Source organism: Anolis carolinensis, chromosome 1 (genome assembly GCF_035594765.1).
Source record: "Anolis carolinensis isolate JA03-04 chromosome 1, rAnoCar3.1.pri, whole genome shotgun sequence".
In the NCBI taxonomy this organism is placed as follows: Eukaryota; Metazoa; Chordata; class Lepidosauria; order Squamata; family Dactyloidae; genus Anolis; species Anolis carolinensis.
In genome coordinates this window covers 64,130,782-64,153,540 of record NC_085841.1, presented here as the reverse complement: position 1 = coordinate 64,153,540, position 22,759 = coordinate 64,130,782, and the positions used below count along the sequence as shown (strand labels likewise).

Sequence of the window (22,759 nt, the reverse complement as noted above, 5' to 3'; positions counted from 1 at the left end):
GGACACTATATTTATTTTAATATTTATACATATTTTTAGTAGTTATACACTATTTTAAGTCTTCATCAACCAATCGTCTGTTGATAAATCTCCTCCTCCTCCTCCCGTTGCTGCTTGGGCTCCTTTTCTCTTCCTTTGGCTTCTCCTTCCTCCCTTCCTTAGGCTGTAAATTGTAAGTTTTTATGATTTATAATAGTCTTTTAGAATTTATTGAAAAACCGCAAAACAGTGAATCCACGAAAAGTGAACTGCAAGTAGTGAAGGAACACTGTAAACCCAAATTATTGCCTGAAATTAGTTGCTTCTAGGGAGACAGCACCAGTGGGCTACAATCACATAAGACTTCATCTCACTGAACATGTCAAGTGTTTGGAAGAGTGATTTACCATATAGCTGAGGCATACTCCATTTTGAAATTAAATTGATTATTTTCCTATCTCCATCACACACCAGCAAACTATCCATTTTATTCAGGAGTTCTCAGTTAATTTGCCATCACATTGTAGAGGGTTGTTCCCATCCACTGTCCCTCCCCCACTTTCTTTGTGAAAAGAAAAACACACTTCCTCTCCTAGACTATGAATTTTGTTCCTGGGTTATAAATGTCATTTCCTAATTGGTTCTATCATAAACACATGGGAAAGGTTTATTAAACTGCAAAAACTTTGTCTTTGCAGGGGGGACATCCTGCTATAGCACAGTTTCTCAATGACTGAGTATCTCGTAAAGTCTCCACCAATTTAACATAGTTTATGGGCACAAAAATGAAGTTTCTGGAGCACAACTATTTTCAAAGGAAGGACTACACAATTAAACAGGAAATAACACCTGCAAACTAGGAACATATTTTCATTATTATTATTATTATTATTATTATTATTATTATTATTATTCAAAGGCAGGATGGCCTGAGGCAGAAGGAAGGGAGGGAGGGAGGGGAGGAGGTAACACATGGCACACGCGGCATATGGGAGGGAGGGAGGGAGGGAGGTCCGCCCTCAGAAAGTGCATGACACAGAAAGAAACACAACATACTGCCGATCTTCCCTCCTCAATGAGCTAAAGGTAATGGTGGAGTTTTTTCTCAAAGGGGCATTTTGGCTCCTCCCACAAATTACATAACTGCATAATTTTAAGGCTAAGAACGACAAATACCATCACATTACAGAATTGGCCATTTTGCCCATCTCTGTTTGGGTAATTTGCAAAAAAGTCCCTTGCCAACCAGCTTAGAAAGCATCTGAAAAGATAACCCTTTGCAACCCTTCTTAAACGCCAAGATATCTCTACCCTACACTTGAAGCCCACATCATGTGATGAACACAGTAGGTTGCCGTTTCTCAAGTGGGTGGCTCAGTAGTATTTAATGAATGTGATGAAGTGGATGGTTAAAGCAACTTCTTGTATTCATATCACTAGGGATTATTTTGTAATAATTTGGTTCAATTCCATTTTCAGTTAATTCATTTAGAACTAACTATGCAAGTATTTGATCTAAGAACAGCACATGCAAACGGAGGAGAAACAGAGGTCTCACTCGAAATTGTCCTCCATCTCCATCGTCAAGTTCCAAGATGTAGCCTTCCACTGGATTGTGGCTGAAAGGTGGCATCCGCCAGGCTAGGGTCACACTGTTGTTTCTGGTGCAGCACTTTTCCAGCTGCAGTAGTGGGACTGGTGGCACTGAAAGCGGAACTAAGCACAGATTAGTGCAACTCTGCCCTTACCTGTCAGGTATGTGTATGTGAACACAAAGTTCACCTGGTAACTTGCAGCAGCCCAAATAACAGCCATGGCTCTCTCAACATTTAGTTCCCTGATTGTTTTTTTCCAAAATTAGAAACAACATATTGAGAGTCCATATTTGATAACATCATGAGCAAGTATTCTTCAACAGAGTTGCCATCTGATCACTTCATTGCATCAGTTAATGAATCTTCCCTTAAACCCATATCTTAAGGCAGATAATAATGTCATTGGACAGCAGTGTGAGTTTGCTTAAGCAACAGCTATTTGTTCTTTTTTGTGTGTGTGTCAGGAGCATCTGAGTTGCTTCTGGAGTGAGAGAATTGGCCGTCTGCAAGGACGTTGCCCAGGGGACGCCCGGATGGTTTTTTTTTATGTTTTTACCATCCTTGTGGGGGGCTTCTCTCATGTCCCCGCATAGAGCTGGAGCTGTTAGAGGGAGCTCATCCGCACTCTCCCCGGGTGGGATTCGAACCTGGCAGCCTTCAGGTCAGCAACCCAACCTTCAAGTTTTTTTCCCTAGGCCACCGGAGGCTTGTTCTGTAACCCAGTGAACTGGTTGTAAATGTTCACTGTAGTCATAAACCACCCATAGGCAAGATAGTTGGTTAGCTTATTAACTTGTAAGCGATATTTATTTCTCATTTTTTCTACAGTGAGTGTAAGATAGCACACATAGCCCATTTCGTCTCCACAGTATTTTCCTAACAACTCTGTGGTAGATGAGCCAGAGAGTAACTAGGCCAAAGTAATCCAGTAAGTTTCATGGCTCAGAACTAGGATCCAAGTCCAAGTCAAAAGCTCTAATTAGTGTCATATCCATGGATTCAACCATCCAAAGCCTGAAAATATATTTTTTTAAAATCAAAAAAGCAAACCTTGATTTTATAAAAGGAACATCATTGTATTACACCATTGTATATCACATGTATGTTCTGGAACCAAACCCCAGCTGATACCAAAGGCTCATTGTACTGTGCTACATGCACTGGACTGTACTTCATGATTTTAATTAAATGATACACTATTCTATCAATAACAACCATGATTTTACTCATTCAGCACACATATTATATAGTGATTGATTTTTGTGGACCAAACTGTTAAACTGATTTCACTTGTACAATGCCTTAAGATGAAGTACAGTTTCCTAGGATCCTAGAATTTCTCAAATTACTCTAGAGGTTTTCTGCAAAAATGGAGATAAGGGAGGTTTTTGGTGAATATATGACTTCTTACAGAAGTACTAGTCAATCAGAAGGCTTCAGAGGAGTGTCAGACTGGCAACATGCAAAATCAAGTTCCAGTCTCCACTAAGCCTTGAGTAAGCTTCAACTTAGACTGCTTGAGTAAGCAATCTAAGGCAGGGCTATTAGGAGGATAACAAGGGTATGAGGAGAATTTTATATGCCATGCTTAGCTCCTTGGAATAAAAGGGATAAAAACGTAATCAATCAATCAATCAATAGCCTTGTGTAGTTGAATATAGAATTCAGCTATACTTTATATATAAAACTAGTAAACTACTATAATGGGCAATCTATTTTGGAGAGATTGAGTGTGATAGCAGAGTATTGTGAAACAGCTTTGTTTCTTTTCATTGTATCTTCAGAAATCAATCCTATATGTATGAAGACATCACTTAGGAGAATGTCTAGCCTCAGAAAATAGTTAGGAAGGAGAGTTCCATGGCAATTATCAATTCATTACATACAATCCAAATGGAAGCTATCAAAATGATTAAAATAACTCCAAAATGAGGACAGGGTCTTTGACAAACATATATTCTGAAAGACTTCATCAAATGCAATTTAAATCTTAAATCCTTTCATCTGCATCTGTTTTTCTAGCCGCTGTCATTTTTTGATGATGCAGTTTACCACTGTTGTTGCAATAGCTTCACTAATATAACTCATTTAGGTCAAGACACACAATACCCTTTGAGGGAATAGATTTTTGCCTATGAATTCTGCTTATCTACATGCAAGCATTTTCTCTTGTTCCTCTGAGGATTTTTGCTGTCAAATTGCCTAGCCTAATTGCTTTAGATTGAACCTTTAGAGTTCAAAATTAAGCCTGCTGAAATCGAATGAACTTTGACTGAACAGGACTCATTATTTATGCACGATTCTTGTGGAGATGAAAGCAAAGCCATTTACCTATGAACCATGCATTCCTTCCTACAGAAATTTCATCTGAAACATTCTGTTTTTATCAAAGGAAATTCAGTTGCTAGTTGCCTTTCAGCTCATTTTAGTTTTATTTGCCCCTCTCTGTTTTTGTTTGCATCTTTGGGCTCTTTCAATATGCAGGTTCAAAACAGAAATTCAAAGAACAAAGAAGAAAGAGGAAATGCAAAGGAGAATTGGTATATTTTTTGAGAGAATTGGCTGTCTACAGAGACGATGCCCAGAGGACGCCCGGGAGGCTTCTCTCATGTCCCCCACAAGCTATAGCTGACAGATGAGAGAACATCCTGTCTCACAGATTCGAACCGGCAACCTTCAGGTCAGCAACCCAACCTTTAGGGCAGCAGTCCATCTGGCACAAGGGCTTACCCCAGTGGTTCTCAACCTAGGGTCCCCAGATGTTTTTGGCCTACAACTCCCTGAAATCCCAGCTAGTTTACCAGCTGTTAGGATTTCTGGGAGTTGAAGTCCAAAAACATCTGGGGACCCCAAGTTGAGAACCACTGGTTTAACCCACTGCACCACCACAGCGGCTCCCAATAGATTAGACCAGCCCTTCCTCATAAATCTTCTCCCAGGTAAGAATTCCACCTTGCCCTTCCAAGAAGTGAGATCATAAGAAAAATGCCCTGGGACATATGCCTGGAGCAACTACTGCTGTAAACATATATTTAAGGATCACTTCACCAATGATTCATCACAGGCTAGTTTGACCAGGGAGAGTCAACATGGTGTAATGGTTTGAGTGTTGGACTATAACTCTGGAGACTAGGCTTTGAATCCCTGCTCAGCCATGAAACCCACTGGGTGATCTTGGATTTTGCATAACAAAGGATAATAACGTCTTCTTATATTTGCACATCTATGTCTAGGTCCAAACTGTGCCTCAGAAACCAGTTATTATTTCCAGTATTTACAATAAACCAGTTTTTAAAAAGGCACATACAGTTGTTGAAAGGCCTCTCACACAGTTTCAAACAGATTGTTCTTGTAGCTCAATTGGCATACACACAAAGTCCCATCTGTTTTCTCTTAATTTCACACTAGGGCTGAAATTAAATTCTGGGAAATTAAATGTTTCTGTATTTACAATCTGACTGTTTCAAAGATCACTCTGCTTCATGTTTTGGGATCAGGATTATTGAAGAGATCAAATGGCTAAAACTGTCAATGTTCAACTGTTAATTATGAACTACTGTCAAACTTCCAACAACATTTGTCCCATAATAAATACTGTTAGCGTTAAAGCACCAGTCAAAATGTTACGGAATATTAAAGGCTATTCCATGCCACTAATTATCACTGCAAATACTGTAACAGCAATTGACAACTGTTCAAATTGCACAAGTACTAATTATCATTTGATGTCAAACATCAAATGCACCTGAATACTTAGCTGTCAAATGCTATCACATATAAAATTCTGAAATCAAATACTTGAGTAAAATATCAGACATTGAAATCAGAGATTGTTACACAGAAATTCCAACATAAAATATAAAAATATTCACAAATTTAGAACATGTAATAGAGAATATCCAGCAGCAAAATGCATGAAGAATAATTTGAAGATATAGTTTATTTCACTATAAGTTCTATATGATTCCATATCATTTTGCCACACATTTCAGTTTGTGATGATAGTCATAAGCCTAATCAGTTTTGAAAGGTGTTAGACAAATTCATTAAGGATAAATGAATGAAAGGACATTACCTTTGGTGCATGGTAATGTTTTATTATTGTATATTGGTTTTTATGATGTTTTAAATGTTTTTAGTTTTTAATGCCTTTTGTATTGTATTGTTGATGTGATGGCACTGTGTTGCCAATTTGTAAGCCACCCTGAGTCCCCCAGGGGAGAAGGGCGGGGTAGAAATACCGGAAATAAATAAATAAGTACATATAGATTTCTTTGATTGATTGATATGGCTCTGATTTTGAGCAACTGCTGAATTGTTAGTAAGCAACAATGGGGGAGTAATGGGAGACTGGACAATTGGGTCCTAAATTAAATAGGGTCTTTGTTTTCATCTATCAGAGCACTTATGTTCTTTAGAAATCAATCTACTAAAGCTCACCCCTACATTTCATCTGAATGAAGTCCAGCTGATGAATTGACTGCAGCAAGGGATCGCTATCCAAAGTCAGATCAAATTCAGCCGATACTTTGGGTTCCAGAGCTCCTTTAACCCATTGCTCCTGAGACACTTGAACACGTTTGATTAAAGCATCTGAAATCTGAAAAGAAAAGTGTGTAATCCTGAGCTCAAACTGATCCAGAGTACAGCTTTACAAGTTAATTTTACAAATTAACTCAATCTTGTTATTTGTTATAGTGTTTGGCAAGTAATCCATTTCCACTACTCATTCCCCAGGACATTTGCAGGAAGTGGGAATTTATTTTCTCCCCTCTGGGGCAAACACCATTTTAGGAGGAAAACATGGGGAGCCAACATTAATGCAATAGTGACTACATTTGTGAATTCACTCTGGTTTTTATTCCAGAATTTAAACTTAATGAGCAATCCAAAATGTTGAGTCCTATTGTGAAGTAGGAAGCTGAGCAAACCAGAGAGAAACCAGCTCATTGAATACTGTGGTTGGCGGTTATGCTGAAAAACTTTGTCTATAGAAGAGATATGGCAGTCAGAAATAGGGTAAGAGCCAGTTAGGAGGAGTGGATGGAGGAAATCTGAATACAGTTTTGGAAAACTGAGAATGTGGAGAAAAATTGGAGAAAATTTACTTTTGCTTGAAACTCTTGTGTTATGGCATACTATGGATCGAACTAGTCTAAGCCTGTGTGTTTATTCTGTTTGCTATACAGTACATTTTCAGTGTTTACCTTTTCTATATGGATGCTTTAATCTAATAATTAACAACAAAAACTACCACAATGAAACCAAATCAGCATATTCACATGTCCATTAAAGTGGACTGAGAAGAAAATATAGAGAGGGACCTTCAAAGGTAGAACAAGTTGAGTGATGGGAGCCTAAGAAATGGAACTGTGTTGCCAACCTGGAGGGAGGGGGTGCATAACATCTGTCCTCAAAATAGCTTCAACAAAACAGATTCTGACTTAAATGCTAACCAGCTGGCATACATAAATGGCCCAACTCCAGGCATGGAATAGCTCATCTCCCCGCCACCACTGAAATGAATGAAGGAGCCCATGTATTTTCAAGGAGTAGGGATGTATCAGAGAGCACATGGAGAAAACTAGTAGCACTTTTAAAATATGATAAGCCTTTGTAAAGAAGTGTGATGACAGGGATGGAATCTTTTTGGATCCCACCGCTGCCACCAAATGTAAAGACTTGATGTGATGACAGGGATGGAATCTTTTTGGATCCCACCGCTGCCACCAAATTGCGAAGGATTCACCTTCTACCTCTATGTATTCCATTTTTCTATGTTGTCGCTGCCACCACCTTTGAAAGATGCTTTGCTCAAATAATAAGCAACATTTGAAGAAACAGTAACTTTTTTATTTATAGCACAAAGCTTGATGGTTGCAAGAATGTTATATCTTGAGGTGAACGATGTTACTTCTGTACAGTAAGTGTTGCAAGATTTCTCAATAGTTTCACTGAGCTTAGTATGGTATCAGCTTTATATTACTTGTTTCTTTCAGTTAGGAATATTGTCCTTCTTGAACTTAGTTGATCTGTACCCGATCAAACTTGGACTGGGGAGTTTAACTGGTTAACCCTAGCCCTCCTTGACTTAGGGATATAGCCTCAGCTCTTTAGTTATTCCTACTAAAGGCTCAGCAACTTTAATTTTAGCCCTTCTCCGCTAAAACTCTCTAGCTGCTCAACTTCCTCCCACAATCTCTTTTTTTCGATCACACTCCTTTCTCACTGAACAGAACCAACTGCTCTGCTCAACCGACAAACTCCAACTGCCAAATTCCAACTGCTAAATTTTGAATTCTAAGGCTTCCACCAGCAAGGTGAAGCCACGCCCCTTTTCCTGGCCATGCCTTAGAGGCTCCCAGCTTCTGTATAAGAATAGCTGAAATATATAACCTTAAACAGTCAACCTAAACATAGCAATCATGAATAAAACACAATGATCATGACATCTTTACAGCCTTTGAAGAATATGGCCAGGTGTACCACAAAATAAAAAGATAATATACCTGTAAAAACCCAGACGGGTCATTTTCTTTGATAACTTCGAGACAATATTCCATTAGCCCAGTAGACTGACGCAGTTTCAAAGTACAGTGATTTATCTGGTCCCACACAACCTAAAGAAGGAAAAATCCAATACAGAGTGAATGATCCTTTCAGTATCCAAGGCTAGCAAACAAAGACATGTTTATAGAAGCGGGTTTTTTTTAATCATCTCTAAAACAACATCCCAGTTTTAGTACCAAATCCAGCAGGTGGCCTTCATACCACCATACCATCTTAAATATACTTATCTGATTTTGGAAGCTACATTGAGTCATGCCCTGATTGCTACTTAGAGGGTAGATCTGGGAATACTTGGGATCTCCATGTGGAGCAAGAAAATATAGTTGACAAGGAATCTGTTCAGTACAAGGTAACTTCCTTCCAATGGTTTTCCCTCACAAGCTGATGGGAAGCTTCCATAAATTCCAGCCCTGTTCTGTTCCAAGAAGTCTTCATGATTCATTATGGGTGGAGACATAAAATGAACAGCTCAGCATGGTTTGATGAATAATCAAAATGAGCTTTGAACTAGACCTATCCTTCATGCATTTCCTATTATTTTGGGGATCAACAAGGAGGGTGGAATGAGAATGGAATGGAATAGACATAGGATAGATTAACTGGCCACTACATACTTTCAGTTTTACTATTCTCTATAGATGGATGTTACAGGATGAAATTTTCACTTACCTTTAGTTTGTGTTCACGCTCTTTTGTAACTTTTGTGAGCAGTTTTGCCTTCTGACGTGTCAAAGCATCAACCAAAGCATCACACTGAGCTACTAGACAAGCTTCATAGTCCAAGCCATTTTCCTTGAGAGGGAAGAGAAATAATATTCAGTTCTACAGAAGAAAGGTCTGTTTACTCAAAACACAGTCAACATTTCATGATGTTGTTATTTTCTAAAGGGATTGGCAGATCACGAGTTTGTGTAATTCGGTATTAAGAACTGCTTGCTTTTAAAAGATCTCCAGGGTTTATGCCATAAGACTGATAAATTCTGAATCATGCTTTCCTAACCTGGTACACTCTAGATATGTTGGACTACCTGAGGTTTTCCTGCATAATTTGTTCCTTAGATAATTTAAACGTAAGTGTTCAATCTTCCAAATATATTCATACTCTGAGAAAAAGCTGGGTCACTTCTGGGCACAAGTGGGTGTTAGGAGCTATGCATGTCTAAGGCAAAACTTGGAAAAAGTATGTTTTGGGTGACAGTTTCCTGAACCCAATGATTCTAGGAATGTAGTATGTTGTTGCTCCTGCTGCTGTTAATTGGTCACAAAAACTATGAGCACAATAAGAGTATGAAATAGTTATGCTCTATTAATGGATATTCAAGATGCAGCAACTTCAAATGGCCAGTCCATATTAACAAAAATGGATTATGTTTCCATTTATTACTATTGTCATGCACAAAAAAAATCAGGTAGATGTTATAAGATTAATCATTTTGCACAGATATCCATTCAAGCAAGAAATCTTGGCTGATGTATAAATTCAACTAGCTGTCACAAGCCAGACTGGCATCCAAGTTCTATAATCACCTGGAAATAGATGTTGAATAATGGGTTTGCCTTGGCTTTCCTCAGAAACTAAGAGTATCTGCATTGCCCAAGGTCACCTATTGGTTTTTTTTTTTATAATGGAGAAGTGATTTGAACTCTGGTCTCTCAAAGTCCTAGTGAAACCAAGGTGCCTCCTTGTCTTTGTGCTTAATCTAAAAATGTTATTTTATATACAGTAGAGTCTCACTTATCCAACATAAACGGGCTGGCAGAACGTTGGATAAGCAAATATGTTGGATAATAAGGAGGGATTAAGAAAAAGCCTATTACACATCAAATTTAGTTATGATTTTACAAATTAAACACCAAAACATCATGTTTAACATCAAATTTGACAGAAAAAGTAGTTCAATACGGAGTAATGCTATGTAGTAATTACTGTATTTACAAATTTAGCACCAAAATATCACAATGTATTGAAAACACTGACTACAAAAATACGTTGGATAAACCAGAGCATTGTATAAGCGAGTGTTGGATAAGTGAGACTCTACTGTATATACAAAATTCAAAAGGGTTAGAATTCTGGAATTATTACCTGTATCTGCTGTAAAATGTTTTTCAGCTGTACCAAAAATTCTTTTGCTTCCTTTGCTTTATCTGAAATGCCATTCAAAGCCTGAGACAGTTGTGCCTGCAAAAAAAAAAAGGGCCAGTTAAATAAAATATAAAATGGTATTTCCCATTTATAATTAATGTCTAAAATACTTTCTAAATCAAAAACTCATAACATTTGCTACAACTGAGATTTTATTGAGAGGAAGGAAACTAAAGAGCAAGTTGCAATCAATCACTTTTCCGAACTCTTTTCATGATAGATTTTTTGGAGTTTTCTGTCACCAGAAGGAAGCAATCCTAGCCTCTATGCAGCTGAATGGGATGCTGTGTGTGAGGCTCTTTCTCCAGAGGAAGAAATCCATAGGTGGAAAAGGATATCTGTTGCTAGAGGCCTTCGCAACAGCAGGAGGAGGCGATATCAGTACTCTGCGGAAAATCCACTTACTAATCCTAGCTGTAGTAGACTGGCTGAATAAATTGAGGAATGGTTAAACATTTTCTGATATAAATGCCAATTATGCATTGGTTTTACTCTAATCAGTGGGTTGAAATTGGGGGATTCGGGGGGTATGGCTGTGGCGTCCTGCTTAGCCATGGCAACCCACTAGTTGAAGGAGAGTCCACCACCCTTTTAGGCAGCGTATTCCACTGCCAAACAGTTCTTATTATCAGAAAGTGTTAGCGGGAATTTCTTTTCCTGCAATTTGAATCCATGGCAGAATCTTTCAGATGGGCTTTATTTTGGCTGTAGGTATGCTACTCAGTTTAGCTATTATCTGATTCACATTCTGAACCTTCATTTTTTAAAGAGTAAGTCTTCTATTCAAAAAGATAAATAGATACAAATCTGACATTAAGAATTGCAATACTCAAAAACCAATCCGAACAGTTCATCTTTCCTGGACATTCAATTTCAGACCTCTGAGTGGTTGTTTTAAAACTAAAACACAATTTCAAAGGAAGATTGGTAAGAGAAACTGCTGTTTTGTAATGCAGGCAGTCTCAGAGTTACAAACATTCGACTTACAAAGGACTCATCGTTAAGAACGGGGATGAGACAAGGGGAAATGAGAGAAATCCACCCCTTGGAATCCCTTTCATTGAAGCTTTCTCACCATTTTTTGTTCCCACAACAAGCCACATTTTTTAAAATCCAGTTATCACAGGGATGGAAAGTGAGCTGAAATCTTCTGAAAGGGGGCACAGACAGCAAAACAAACACTACAGGGATGTTACGCTTTCCCTATTCCATCCAATACATATATATTTGGCTGAAGTTACACTTAAAAACATACCTATTCCAACTTACATAAAAATTCAACTTAAGAACAAACCTACAGAATCTATCTTGTTTGTAACTTGGGAACTGTCTGTATCTTTGTAAATGTCAATCAACTGACAGAGACAAGGAAAAATGATTTCTTGGCATGCTATGTATACTGATAAACAGGTTTGTGGTATTACATCAGGTAACATGGCATAAGCTTTCAGGGAAACATATCTTATTTCTTTCACATCCCAGGACCAATAGGCTATCCACCTGACATCTTGCATAACTCTTTGAGGACCTACAGAGTCACCATTTGCCCTTTATATACACACGGTTGCCACTCCAACCATGTAACTGTGCTTGAATACTTTTGACTTTAGATCACTTCATCTGATTTAAACTGGATCTAAATCCACACAAGTTCATACTGAAGTAAGTTAGTCTTAAAAGAGCTAGGAGGCTCTTTCTTTGGAGGCTTTTAAGCAGAGGCTGGATGGCCACCTGTCGGGGGTGCTTTGAATGAGATTTTCCTGCTTCTTGCAGGGGGTTGGACTGGATGGCCCGCGAGGTCTCTTCCAACTCTACGATTCTATGATTCTAGGAGTGTCCTCCCCTTCTCTTTTTACTTTTTATTCTTTCCTTGTGATTTCTGCTCTTCAGCATAAGTTAACTTTGCATTTGTTTTCATGTGAATCAAATGCCTGTGTGAATCAAATCACTGCATGGTTCCCTATGGCAAACTTGTAGATATGTAATCTTTAGCCATCAGTAACATCCTATGGAATCTGCTCAGATGCCTGTCCCAATGAGTTCAATAAGTCTTCTTTCCAGGTCAGTGCATATAGGATTTCAGTTTTATGTGTCCTAATTTTAGAGACAGATTTCCTCAAAACAGCGAGGCCTTATTTCTCAGCAAACATGTATTGAACTGCGCTGCTAAAATAATTCTCAGTAAAACTTTGCAAAACTTTTGTTTTTCCCTTCAAGACTCTAACACAGGGGTCCCCAAACTTTTTAAAGAGGGGGCCAGTTCACGATCCTTCGGACCGGTGGAGGGCCGGACTATAGTTGGCCACCGAGCAATAATAATAACAACAACAACAACAATAATAATAACAAAAAAGAGGGTTGGAAGAGACCCTTTGGGCCATTGAGTCCAATTCCCTTCTGCCTTTGTGCACCAAAAGCACAAGCAAAGCATCCCTGACAGATGGCCACCCAATCTCAATGTTAATAATAATAATAATAATAATAATAATAATAAAGAGGGTCGGAAGAGACCCCTTGGGCTATTGAGTCCAATCCCTTTCTGCCTTTGTGCACCGAAAGCACAAGCAAAGCATCCCTGACAGATGGCTACCCAGCCTCAATGTTAATAATGATGATGATAATAATAATAATAATAATAATAATAATAATAATAATAATAATAAAGAGGGTTGGAAGAGACCCCTTGGGCCATTTAGTCCTATCCCCTTCTGCCTTTGTGCACCAAAAGCCATTAGTATTGCCCCTGACAGATGTCCACCCAGCCTCAATGTTAATAATAATAATAATAATAATAATAATAATAATAATAATAATAATAATAATAATAATGGTTGTAAGAGAAGAAGAGACCTCTTGGGTCATTTAGCCCAACCCCCTTCTGCCCTTGTGCTGTGGGGGCCGGATAAATGGCTTCGATGGGCCGCATCCGGCCCCCGGGCCTTAGTTTGGGGACCCCTGCTCTAACATTTAGACATACAATATTAGTTTGTATTAAGTGTTAGTATTATTATTAAATTGTTTTTTTTTCATTAGAAGAGCATTAATGCACAGTAGGCTCTTCACTTTCATTGGAATTGGGGGAGCCCCCAGTGGTGCAATGGGTTAAACCCTTGTGCTGGAAGGACTGCTGACCGAAAGGTCAACAGTTTGAATCCAGGGAGCAGGATGAGCTCCTGTCTGTCAGCTATAGCTCCTCATGCGGTGACATGAGAAAAGCCTCCCACATCAAACATCTGGGCAACATCCTTGCAGACAGCCAATTCTCTCACAGCAGAAGCGACTTACGGTTTCTCAAGTTGCTCCTGACACGAAAAAAAAATGGAATTAGGAGTGCAGGACCTATGTGAAAGTGGAAAAACCACCAATTAAAATACTTTTTTTTAGCTGAGAGAACCTCTCTCTAGGAATCTCTAGATTCTCTGGTGCAACTCTTTGGTCAATTCCAGTGGAAGGTGGCCATTTCTTTGCACTGGAAGACATAGAGAGAACATAGTCAACAAATGTGCAAATAATTAAATCTGCGCAAATTAAACCTTCAGATGTGGGGGACTGATTGTAACTTCTAAGGTTTGACCCTAACCAAATACTTGTAGCTGTACTTTGACAGGCCTTCATTTAGGTTGCAAAGCTATTTCAGGAGAAGGCATTTGACATGCATTTAAATGGGGGAGGGGGGTCATGCTGGGCCAGGATGATTTGATTTAGGGGAGAGTGTCAGAAGGGGGCTATGCACCTGCTCCACCCAGCCCCATCCCCTGCTCTCAATCAGTCAATCTCAAGGCAATAAAAAGCGTTACCAAGGCAATTACGTTACAGGCATTTGCATATAGCATGTCGCTTTACCTCTAAAAAGTCGAGTCAATGTTTAGGTAATCAATTTGTGATCTGCATTTTTTATTGAAGAATAAAATATTAATAAATTTGCATCTCATGAATAAGAAAGGGAGGGAATAAATATTCCCCAGGGGAGGAACAGTGCATGTGCGTGTGTGTGAAAGAGAGAGGGAGATTGAAAAAAGTTATTTCAGCAAAGAGGAAATAAGTATGACTAGTCCTGATCTTAAAATTTGTTATTTGAGAACACTGTAAATACAGTCTATTGTCTGCTGTTCAAAATGAGATAATAGCCCATGACACGCCAATTACAATATTCCATGTTTTAAGGTACCACTGTTAAGCTGAAAGAGCAGTAGGCTTATTCAGTTTTGCAGATGGTTTTCAGATTTCAAGTGCCATGAAGCAGTTAGTGACTGTTATGATTTTTAATGACTTTTATTTTTCTGGAGAGGAATTAAGTATACAAGAATACTTTCACCTCATGTGAAGATAGAAATGCAAAGTATCCAACAAGGTTCATAAAAGGAAGAAATGCTAGAGATCATATGGCAAATATATGTTATATTATTTTTTTAAATGTTATGGTAAAAAGGTAAAATAATTTTTAAAAATCAGTAGATTGGTAAAAAATTTTTGCAACTTGGCAGGTTTGCAGTTGTAAATGGGGTCTAAAACTAAGGTAGATTTCATGCAGATAGGCCTTAAAATGACTGAGGATTGAGCCTTTAAAGTTTTCCATTGTAGCCAATGGGCAAAATCTTTGTTGAATGAAAATTTCCCAGATGAGGGGTTAGCTGAAAATGGACCCTGAAATGGCATGACTTTTGGCCGAATTGCACAAGCCTACCACATATACTGAAATAATTCCACATAGGAATACGCAACTAAGCACTTCTAAAAGATACCTATCAACCTCTGTTTAAAGATTGCCAAAGATGTGAGTTCATCTCCATTTGAGGCAATCTATTCCATTATCAAACAGCTCTTAGCAAGTGTTCCAATAATTTAGGTAGAATCTGTTTGCTTGTAATTTGAATTAATTAGTTTATGTTCTACTAGTCTTTAGATCATAAGGAAACAACCAGGCTATTCAGTATTTAGGGACTGTGATCATGTCACTAAAAGCCAGTGTTCTGAATGTTGAAAACAGCTTTGGAAACTGGAGTTTGAATCCTCATTTGGCCATTGAAATCCACTGAAAGGTCTTTGAAAAGTCACATATTTATCTTGAACTGGATACAGTATTCCAGGTGAGGCTGGCCAAAGCAGAATACAGTGGTAGTAACACTTTCCTTAATTGAGACACTATATTCCATTCTATTCTTCTTTGATCAGAGTGAACCACAATATTTCATTTTTCTGTGGTGTAAACTATACTCAGGACAAGAGATCAAGTTTCTACTTGACCAGCTGCATTTTATCACTATCTGTTTAATTTACAAGTAGAATATATCATAAGGAAAACATAATTAATCTCAAAGAAAGGAGGTGTAAAAACTGGGAGAAGAAACGTTAACCATCTGAGTTATGTAGACAACAATATATTACTGGAGGAAATTAGCAACTACTAGGAATGCCTACTGATTAAGAAAGAAGGAGCTAAACTGGGTTATCATTAAGATATAAGAAAATTTAAAAAGTGTAGAAATAAGAAAAGAGAAATAATGACCACAAAGCTTATATAACTGAAAAGTAGATGATAAAGACACTGAAATAGGTAAAAATATTCTGTACTGCAGCGATGCCTATGAATCAAAGTGAAAACGACAGTCAAGATGTAAGAAGAAGGCTAAGAGTATGAAAGGCAGCTATGGAGGAAATAAACAACCAGACAAGTCTTCAAGTCTACATATATATTTTGAATAACAAAACCAGAATACTCTACTACACCATAATATTTCTGATTTTTATGTATGATCTTCTAAAATGGGATGCTGGGGAGGAGTTGCATCACACTATAGACCAGTGGTGGCAAACCTATGGCACGCATGCCAGAAGGGGCACACAGCACCCTCTCTCCTGGCATGCCAGCTGCCTCACCAACCCCTGCTCACCAACATCCTGCCTCCCGCCTGCCCTGCTCACTGGCCTGCTCACTTGCCTCCCCTCACTTGCCACCCTACCCCCCAGTCCTTTGCTCACCCACTTGCTCACCCTCCCACTTGCTGGCCTGCTCACCCCCCAACCCCCTCCCAGTTTCTAAAAAGTTCACCATCACTGCTATAGACTGTGAAAAAGACATAAATTGGCATGAAAGCAAATCAGACCTGAACTCTCACTAGAGGCCAACATGACTAAACTGAGACTATATCATCAGATGACATGACTCACAGTAAAGCTGAAGGTACCTGGAAAAAAGATCACAGAGCAATTGTACTGACTCAGGAAAATGAGTTTGAAAAACCTGAGCAGGGCTGTTAAGGACTGGGACTCACAGAAATTGGTCACACACAGATTTGCCATAAATCAAAGTCAATTTGATGGAATAAAGCAATGATGACGAGTGAGAGGGAATATAACAGCAACATCATGAATTGCATGAAACAGAAGTATTTTTTCTGTCATTTAATATGAACATGCTGCAAACAAATATGAGCATGGTGGCTATATGTTTTCCGGGCTGTATGGCCATGTTCCAGAAGTATTCTCTCCTGACTTTTCGCCCACATCTATGGCAGGCATCCTCAGAGGTTGTGAGATATGGAGAAACTAAGCAAGGAAGGTTTATATATCTGTGGAAAGTCCAGGGTGAGAGAAGAACTCTTGTCAGTTAGAGGCCAGTGTGAATGTTGTAATTAATCACCTTGATTGGCATTGAATAGCTTCATCTCCTGGCTTCTTCCTGCCTTTCTTTCTTTCCTGGAGTGATACTCTACTGTGAAATCCTACACAGTACATGTCTACTCTGAGGTTCCAGGGGGATGGGGATTACAGTAAGACAGGGAAAATACTTTTAGAAAGGAGGCTTCTCGTTCATCCTTTTTCTTTTAAATGAGGAGCTGTCAGGATTTCTTTTAAATGAGAAGTTTATAACAGCAAAATGTGGGTAGAAGGGCTTTCTGGGCTACACAAATGACAGTTGACATCATCACATGGACGTTGAGAAGTGTGGGGGTCTGTATGTCTAGTGAAGGCAATCATCCCCTTCAAGTCCCATTTCAAGTTCTGCTTTCCCACCACACATATTTGCCTCTTCAGTTTTCTTCCCTGTTGCCCGGTTCCAAATCATTACACGGGAAGTCTTTTTTCCACCCTCTCCATCTTACCTTTTTTTTAAAATGGAAAATCTTCTCTTTAATAAAGAGAGAAAATGTACTTATCTCATCACACAAGATCACCCATCTGCTTAGAGGAGACACAAGGCATCGTTCTTAATACACCACTTCTATGGGCTGCTTTCCTTCCCAAGTCCCTTTCTTAAGAAGACTGCCCACAGAACAAAACACCACTTTCCATCCCTTGTGTTTTCCAGCTGGAACTACAGATCTGATACGCTAGGAGCTCTGGCCCATGTTCAGAGTTCCCTCCTTTGAGGACATTTCTGCCTCTTTTCAACCATGGAGGGCTATGCATGACGGCATGAGTTTAACTGATGTGCCTCTCCATGGTTGAAAAGAGGCTGAAGTGTCCTACAACTGGGAAATTTCTCAGTGTAATGGGGTCCCTTGAGGCTGTAAGTAACTTGTAGGCCACAAGATTCACCTGAACAATGTAGACTGGGCTGCATCTACACACCAGAATTAATGCAGTTTAACGTCACTTTAACTGTCATGCCTCAGTGCTATGAGATCATGGGAATTGTAATTTGACAACATCTTTCAAAAAGAGTACCTCTGGTACATCAAACTACAAATCCCAGAATGTCATAGCATTGAGCCTTAGCAGGTAAAACAGTATCCAGTTGCAATAATTCTACAGTGTAAATGCACCCCAGGAAGAGGGAAAGTGTTCAAAAGTCAAAAGCATGCTAGGATGATATTTCTCATAACTAAATTGCTTCTACGACACCAGCTTCATTGAACACAGTTGACGAGTCAGAAACCTCCTCTTGATTATTTAGACCACGTATTTCCTGTCTCAATTACATAGCTAAACTCCAGCATTTGGACTCACAGCACTAGATCTGCTTATTAAATGGCTTCCAAGTTCTTCAAAGAGTTATTTAAGCATGACAAAAAGGCTGGCTTCCCAGACATATGGGCAGGAGGAGGAATCTGTTTGCAAAATAGTGGTGACTAGCATATGCTCATGATGAGGGAGCGTTCTCCTCCACCTCCCACTGCTGTATCCATGCAGAAACTCATAAAACCTGATGAAATGTGTAGCCCAATTTCAGCAGTAGCACTTTAATTTATGATCCAGTCATTAGGAGGAGATGGCTGTAAATTACACAGAACAACAGCATGCATAAAAGTTGCTGCAGCCAGTTTCAGATATGTGATTTTAACATACAGTTTACTTGCAAGAGAATTAGGATGATGGCTTGTTGATGCCACATTTATACCCTGCCAAGGCTATTGTAGAAAGATAATTGTAATTAACACTTGTAATTAACACTTAGAAAAGGACAAGATAATAACTATGATCACAAAAATTAGTTAACTGTGTGTTTAATTTTCTAGTCTCTCTTTATTATTTACAACAACGTGATGAAAGAGCCTTGGAGAAAACCACATATATCCCTAAGAATTAAAGAGAAAACAGAAATGCAAAAGAGCGAGTTACATTGATTTCTGATAGTTGAGTTAATAATTAAAATAGTGGCCTTTTTGAAATTGTGCCTCAGCATTTTATGTCGCACATTTTAAAAGACTGTTTTAAGCTCAGCATTACCCCAAGTATAATTTTAATTGTTGGTAACTTCTCAAATGCTATTTCCCTTAGACTACGGAAATATTTTCATTAACAACCTCCCAGATGTTAATCGGACATGAAGACTTTTTGCTATATATACAGTGTTACCATTCCAGTATCATTTATCATCTTTAGCATCTTGTAAATATTTATTATTTCATACGTCTACTGTGATATGATTCCTTGCCCATTAAATTCCTGTGATATTAAATTCCAAAGAAGAAACAGTTACAGCTGACGTCTTTGATGTAACTGAGACAAGCCCACTAAAAGGACATAATTCTGCACATTGGATTGTGTGGACTGACTACTAAACAAACATTTTGTTTTTGTTGTATGTCTTAAAAGTCATTTCCAGAATATGGCAACCCTATCATGGAGTTTTCCTGGCAAAATTGGTTCATATGGATTTACCTTTACCTTTTTCTGAGGTGAGAATATAATGTGCCCAATGTCAACCAGTGGGTTTCCATGGCTGAGTAGGATTCAATCAATTCAAGCCCTAATCTCCAGAGTTGCAGCCCAGCATCCAAACCACAACACCATGCTGGCTCTACACTTTTGCTAGAGAGAAGGGGGGAAAGGTGATTTTCCTCTTCCAATTTCATTTACAAAAGTCAAGTGAAGCCATAACTGAATCTTGCTTTGACACTGGTGAAGGGATGCTATCCCCTGCTGGGTCTGGAGGCAGAAAGCTAACTTAGTGGGCACAGGACAGGTCATGTGTTACAGATAACTCAGTCCTCCAACACTCTCCACACTGAGCCTCTTCTATACCTACAGGATCTTTTGCCTGGGGCTTCACCATGCCTTATGGTCAGGCTGGCTCTGAAATTTACATAGTGCACTCAAGCATCAATGGTAATTTGCATATATTATTTTAGTAATTGCCCTAGGCTGGCATATGACAAGATGGTGCCCTTTGTTCCATTTGATGTACAGATTGTGGCTGGAGCTGCAACTGAACCAAGAATGAAAATAGCTGACAGCAGCAGAAGGTGTAGGATCATTTGTGTGGCTGACGCAGCTTGGCCCTTCAAGAAAGAAGAATGTCTGGTGGGAATGAGGAAAGGAAGGAACAAGCGGGGTGTCAAGTCCAGTGATGTCTCTCTAGGAGTGGTTGCCTCAGCCTGCTTGATAGAAGTCTTGCTCTATCAATAATCCTTACAACAGTCATGTAAATTAGGTCATAGAATCATAGAGTTGGAAGAGACCTCGAGGGCCATCCAGTCCAACCCCCTGCCAAGAAGCAGGAAAATTGTAGAAGGGACCTAAGGAGCTTCCAGATTAAACTCTTATTGAGAAATTGCACTTCAACCATTCATGGACTTTTAGGAGATTCTGCACAAAACCTTCCATTTGTAATTCTCTTGTTCTCACTCCTACCCATCTCTGCTATTTCTCACATTGTTTTTCCTAACACACACACACACTATGTATTAATGACGGAAATAGGGAAGAGCTGCACAATGCCTTTTGATTGACGCCACTAAAAATAGTTCTGTTGTATTGAAATTTATGAAGAATAGAAAATCTCAAGAAACATTATCCCATGTAATGATGGAGATCCGCCCTCAATCGGCATATAGACCTAAATCCAACGTTGCATTACAACACCAGCTGCAAAGAACTTCCTTTCCTTCTCCTCTATAAGCTCTCTGAGCCACACAAAAACCAGGTCTTGGGTTTTCCCAATCTTCCATAGCAAATTTTCAGCAGAGGTTGCAGCAGCAAGTCTGATCCAGCTGCATTCTATTGCTCTACCAGTGGACATCCAAATTCCAGATCAGACTACCAGTCATACTTTATTTGTAATGCTGGTAACAGGATATCATCCTTCACCACATCTATGGTCAAGAAGCAAGTTTGGGAACTATTGTTGCTTCTCCTTAGCATCTACTATCTGAGGCAGTTGCCTCAATTTACAAAATGACAAATAAGTAGGTCCTAGAGCAAAGCAAGCCTATTATCTCCCTAGAACAGGTATGGGCAAGCTTGGTCCCTGCAGGTGTTTTGGACTTCAACTCCCACAATTCCTGGCCTCAGGCCCCTTCCTTTCCCCCCTCCGCCGCTTAAGTGGTTGAGGGGGAAAAGGGAAGGGCCCGAGGCCAGGAATTGTGGGAGTTGAAGTCCAAAACATCTGCAGGGACCAAGGCTGCCCATGCCTGCCCCTGAAGCTATGATGACTAAAATGAAGTTGCTTTACTTTGCCCATAACATGAGATATACTCACCAGAAAAGGCAATAATGCTTAGTAAGTTAGAAGGCTATAGAAAAAGAGGAACGCTGCATTTCAGATGGATAGGCTCAGACAAAAGCTCCAAGGCCCTGAGTCTGCAAGACTTAAGCAGGGTGATTGATGAAAGATGGACTTGAAGGTCTCTCATTCATAGGGTTACCATAAGTTAAAGTTGATTTGACAGCTATAAGCCACAATGATAAAGGGTCAGCCCTGATTAATTATAAGGCAAGAAGCAACTTGCTATCATAAGCTACTGAACTGAATGAGACGGGTGTGCCAATTTGCACTTGAAATATCCCTTCCAGATCGAGTTATAACTCAAAGTAGCACAGTTCTCAGAACCTGTTTGCACTATGTATTGTAGCACTATGATCTTACTTTAATTGCCATGGTCCCATACTATGAAATCTGCAATTTAGGGAGAAATGTAGAATTCTTAGCTAGAAGGTTCTAGTGCCTTGGCAAACTATGCCCTTCAGGATTTCACAAAATATAGCCATAGCAGGTAAAGTGGTATCACAGTGCTATTACTATGTAGTGTTAAAAGACTGTAGAAGACTGCACTATTTTGAAATATACAGAACAGATATATTTTGAATACACCCCATACAAAACGATTTCCCTTTCATCCAACTTGAGTCATAAAGGCCCAGCTAAGATCTTTCCCTGGAATGTCTGCATTTCAGATGCTTGGGCATTTGCAGGGGAGGATCATTGAAATTATCCCACATGTGCATCACTGAGCTGGCATAGTCCCATGTGGACTGTTCCATGCGTAACATATACATTATTTAGCAATAAAAAGCCCTTCATCAAAGTACAATATGAATAATCAATAAAGACCTGGTTGGCCTTACATTCCCAGCAGGGGTGAATTGTCTTAATTGGTTTTCAGATCAATTTGAGGATCATCTTGTTTTGCTTTAATGGGACAGAAAATATAGCTGCAGTGATAATACATCATACCACCACCATACTAGAGCTCCATCTGCAAGACAACTACCAAGTGCATTACTAAAACGTAATTCTAAAACAAAAGCAATTTAGTTCAAGTAGTAAAGCTTTACTTGAATCCTTAATTTGGATAAGTATTATTTATTTCCAATTCTTTACCCACGTTATTTGCATTATTTAAGGGGCCCAATGATAATTCCACTCCTTATTCTGCAGCTCTTAATAAGCTAAATTATTCATTGGCCTAATGCAACTGAAATGGGTAGTGGGTCAACACCATTTGTTTCTTTATGTATTGCACTAAAAAGGTTGCAGGAATCCTTCTATGGGGGAATCTCTGAACACTTTCAAGAACCATTGCAGCTTCTATATTAAACAAAGTTTCTTCAGAATGTCCCCAAAGCATTTCTCTCACCCTGATACAATATTTCCTTGATTCTGGATGGTTGCTGTGCACTATGCTGCGGCTACAAACTTGTGGCTCAAAAGCCTGATAATAAAACTTCACTCAGGGTGAATTGCATAGTCAGGCAAAGGGACAATAGCAACATCAAGCTTCGTTGGTATTGTGTGCATTGGAAT

General features: G+C 39.1%; 1 protein-coding gene across 4 annotated transcripts in view; it reads right to left on the bottom strand.

Annotated features, from left to right (window-relative positions):
- trim67 (tripartite motif containing 67) overlaps nucleotides 1-22,759 on the bottom strand; it is a 58,467-nt gene that overhangs the window by 32,541 nt on the left and 3,167 nt on the right. The window contains exons 2-6 of one of the 4 annotated variants that reach the window (XM_008124473.3): nucleotides 10,231-10,326; nucleotides 8,814-8,936; nucleotides 8,084-8,194; nucleotides 6,015-6,174; nucleotides 1,538-1,695 (exon numbers count right to left, since the gene is read on the bottom strand). In XM_008124473.3, the coding sequence (XP_008122680.1) occupies nucleotides 1,538-1,695; nucleotides 6,015-6,174; nucleotides 8,084-8,194; nucleotides 8,814-8,936; nucleotides 10,231-10,326 (648 nt within the window). The remainder of the gene's footprint in view (nucleotides 1-1,537; nucleotides 1,696-6,014; nucleotides 6,175-8,083; nucleotides 8,195-8,813; nucleotides 8,937-10,230; nucleotides 10,327-22,759) is intronic. The other 3 variants (XM_003215875.4, XM_008124477.3, XM_008124487.3) reach the window with 3 other exon arrangements.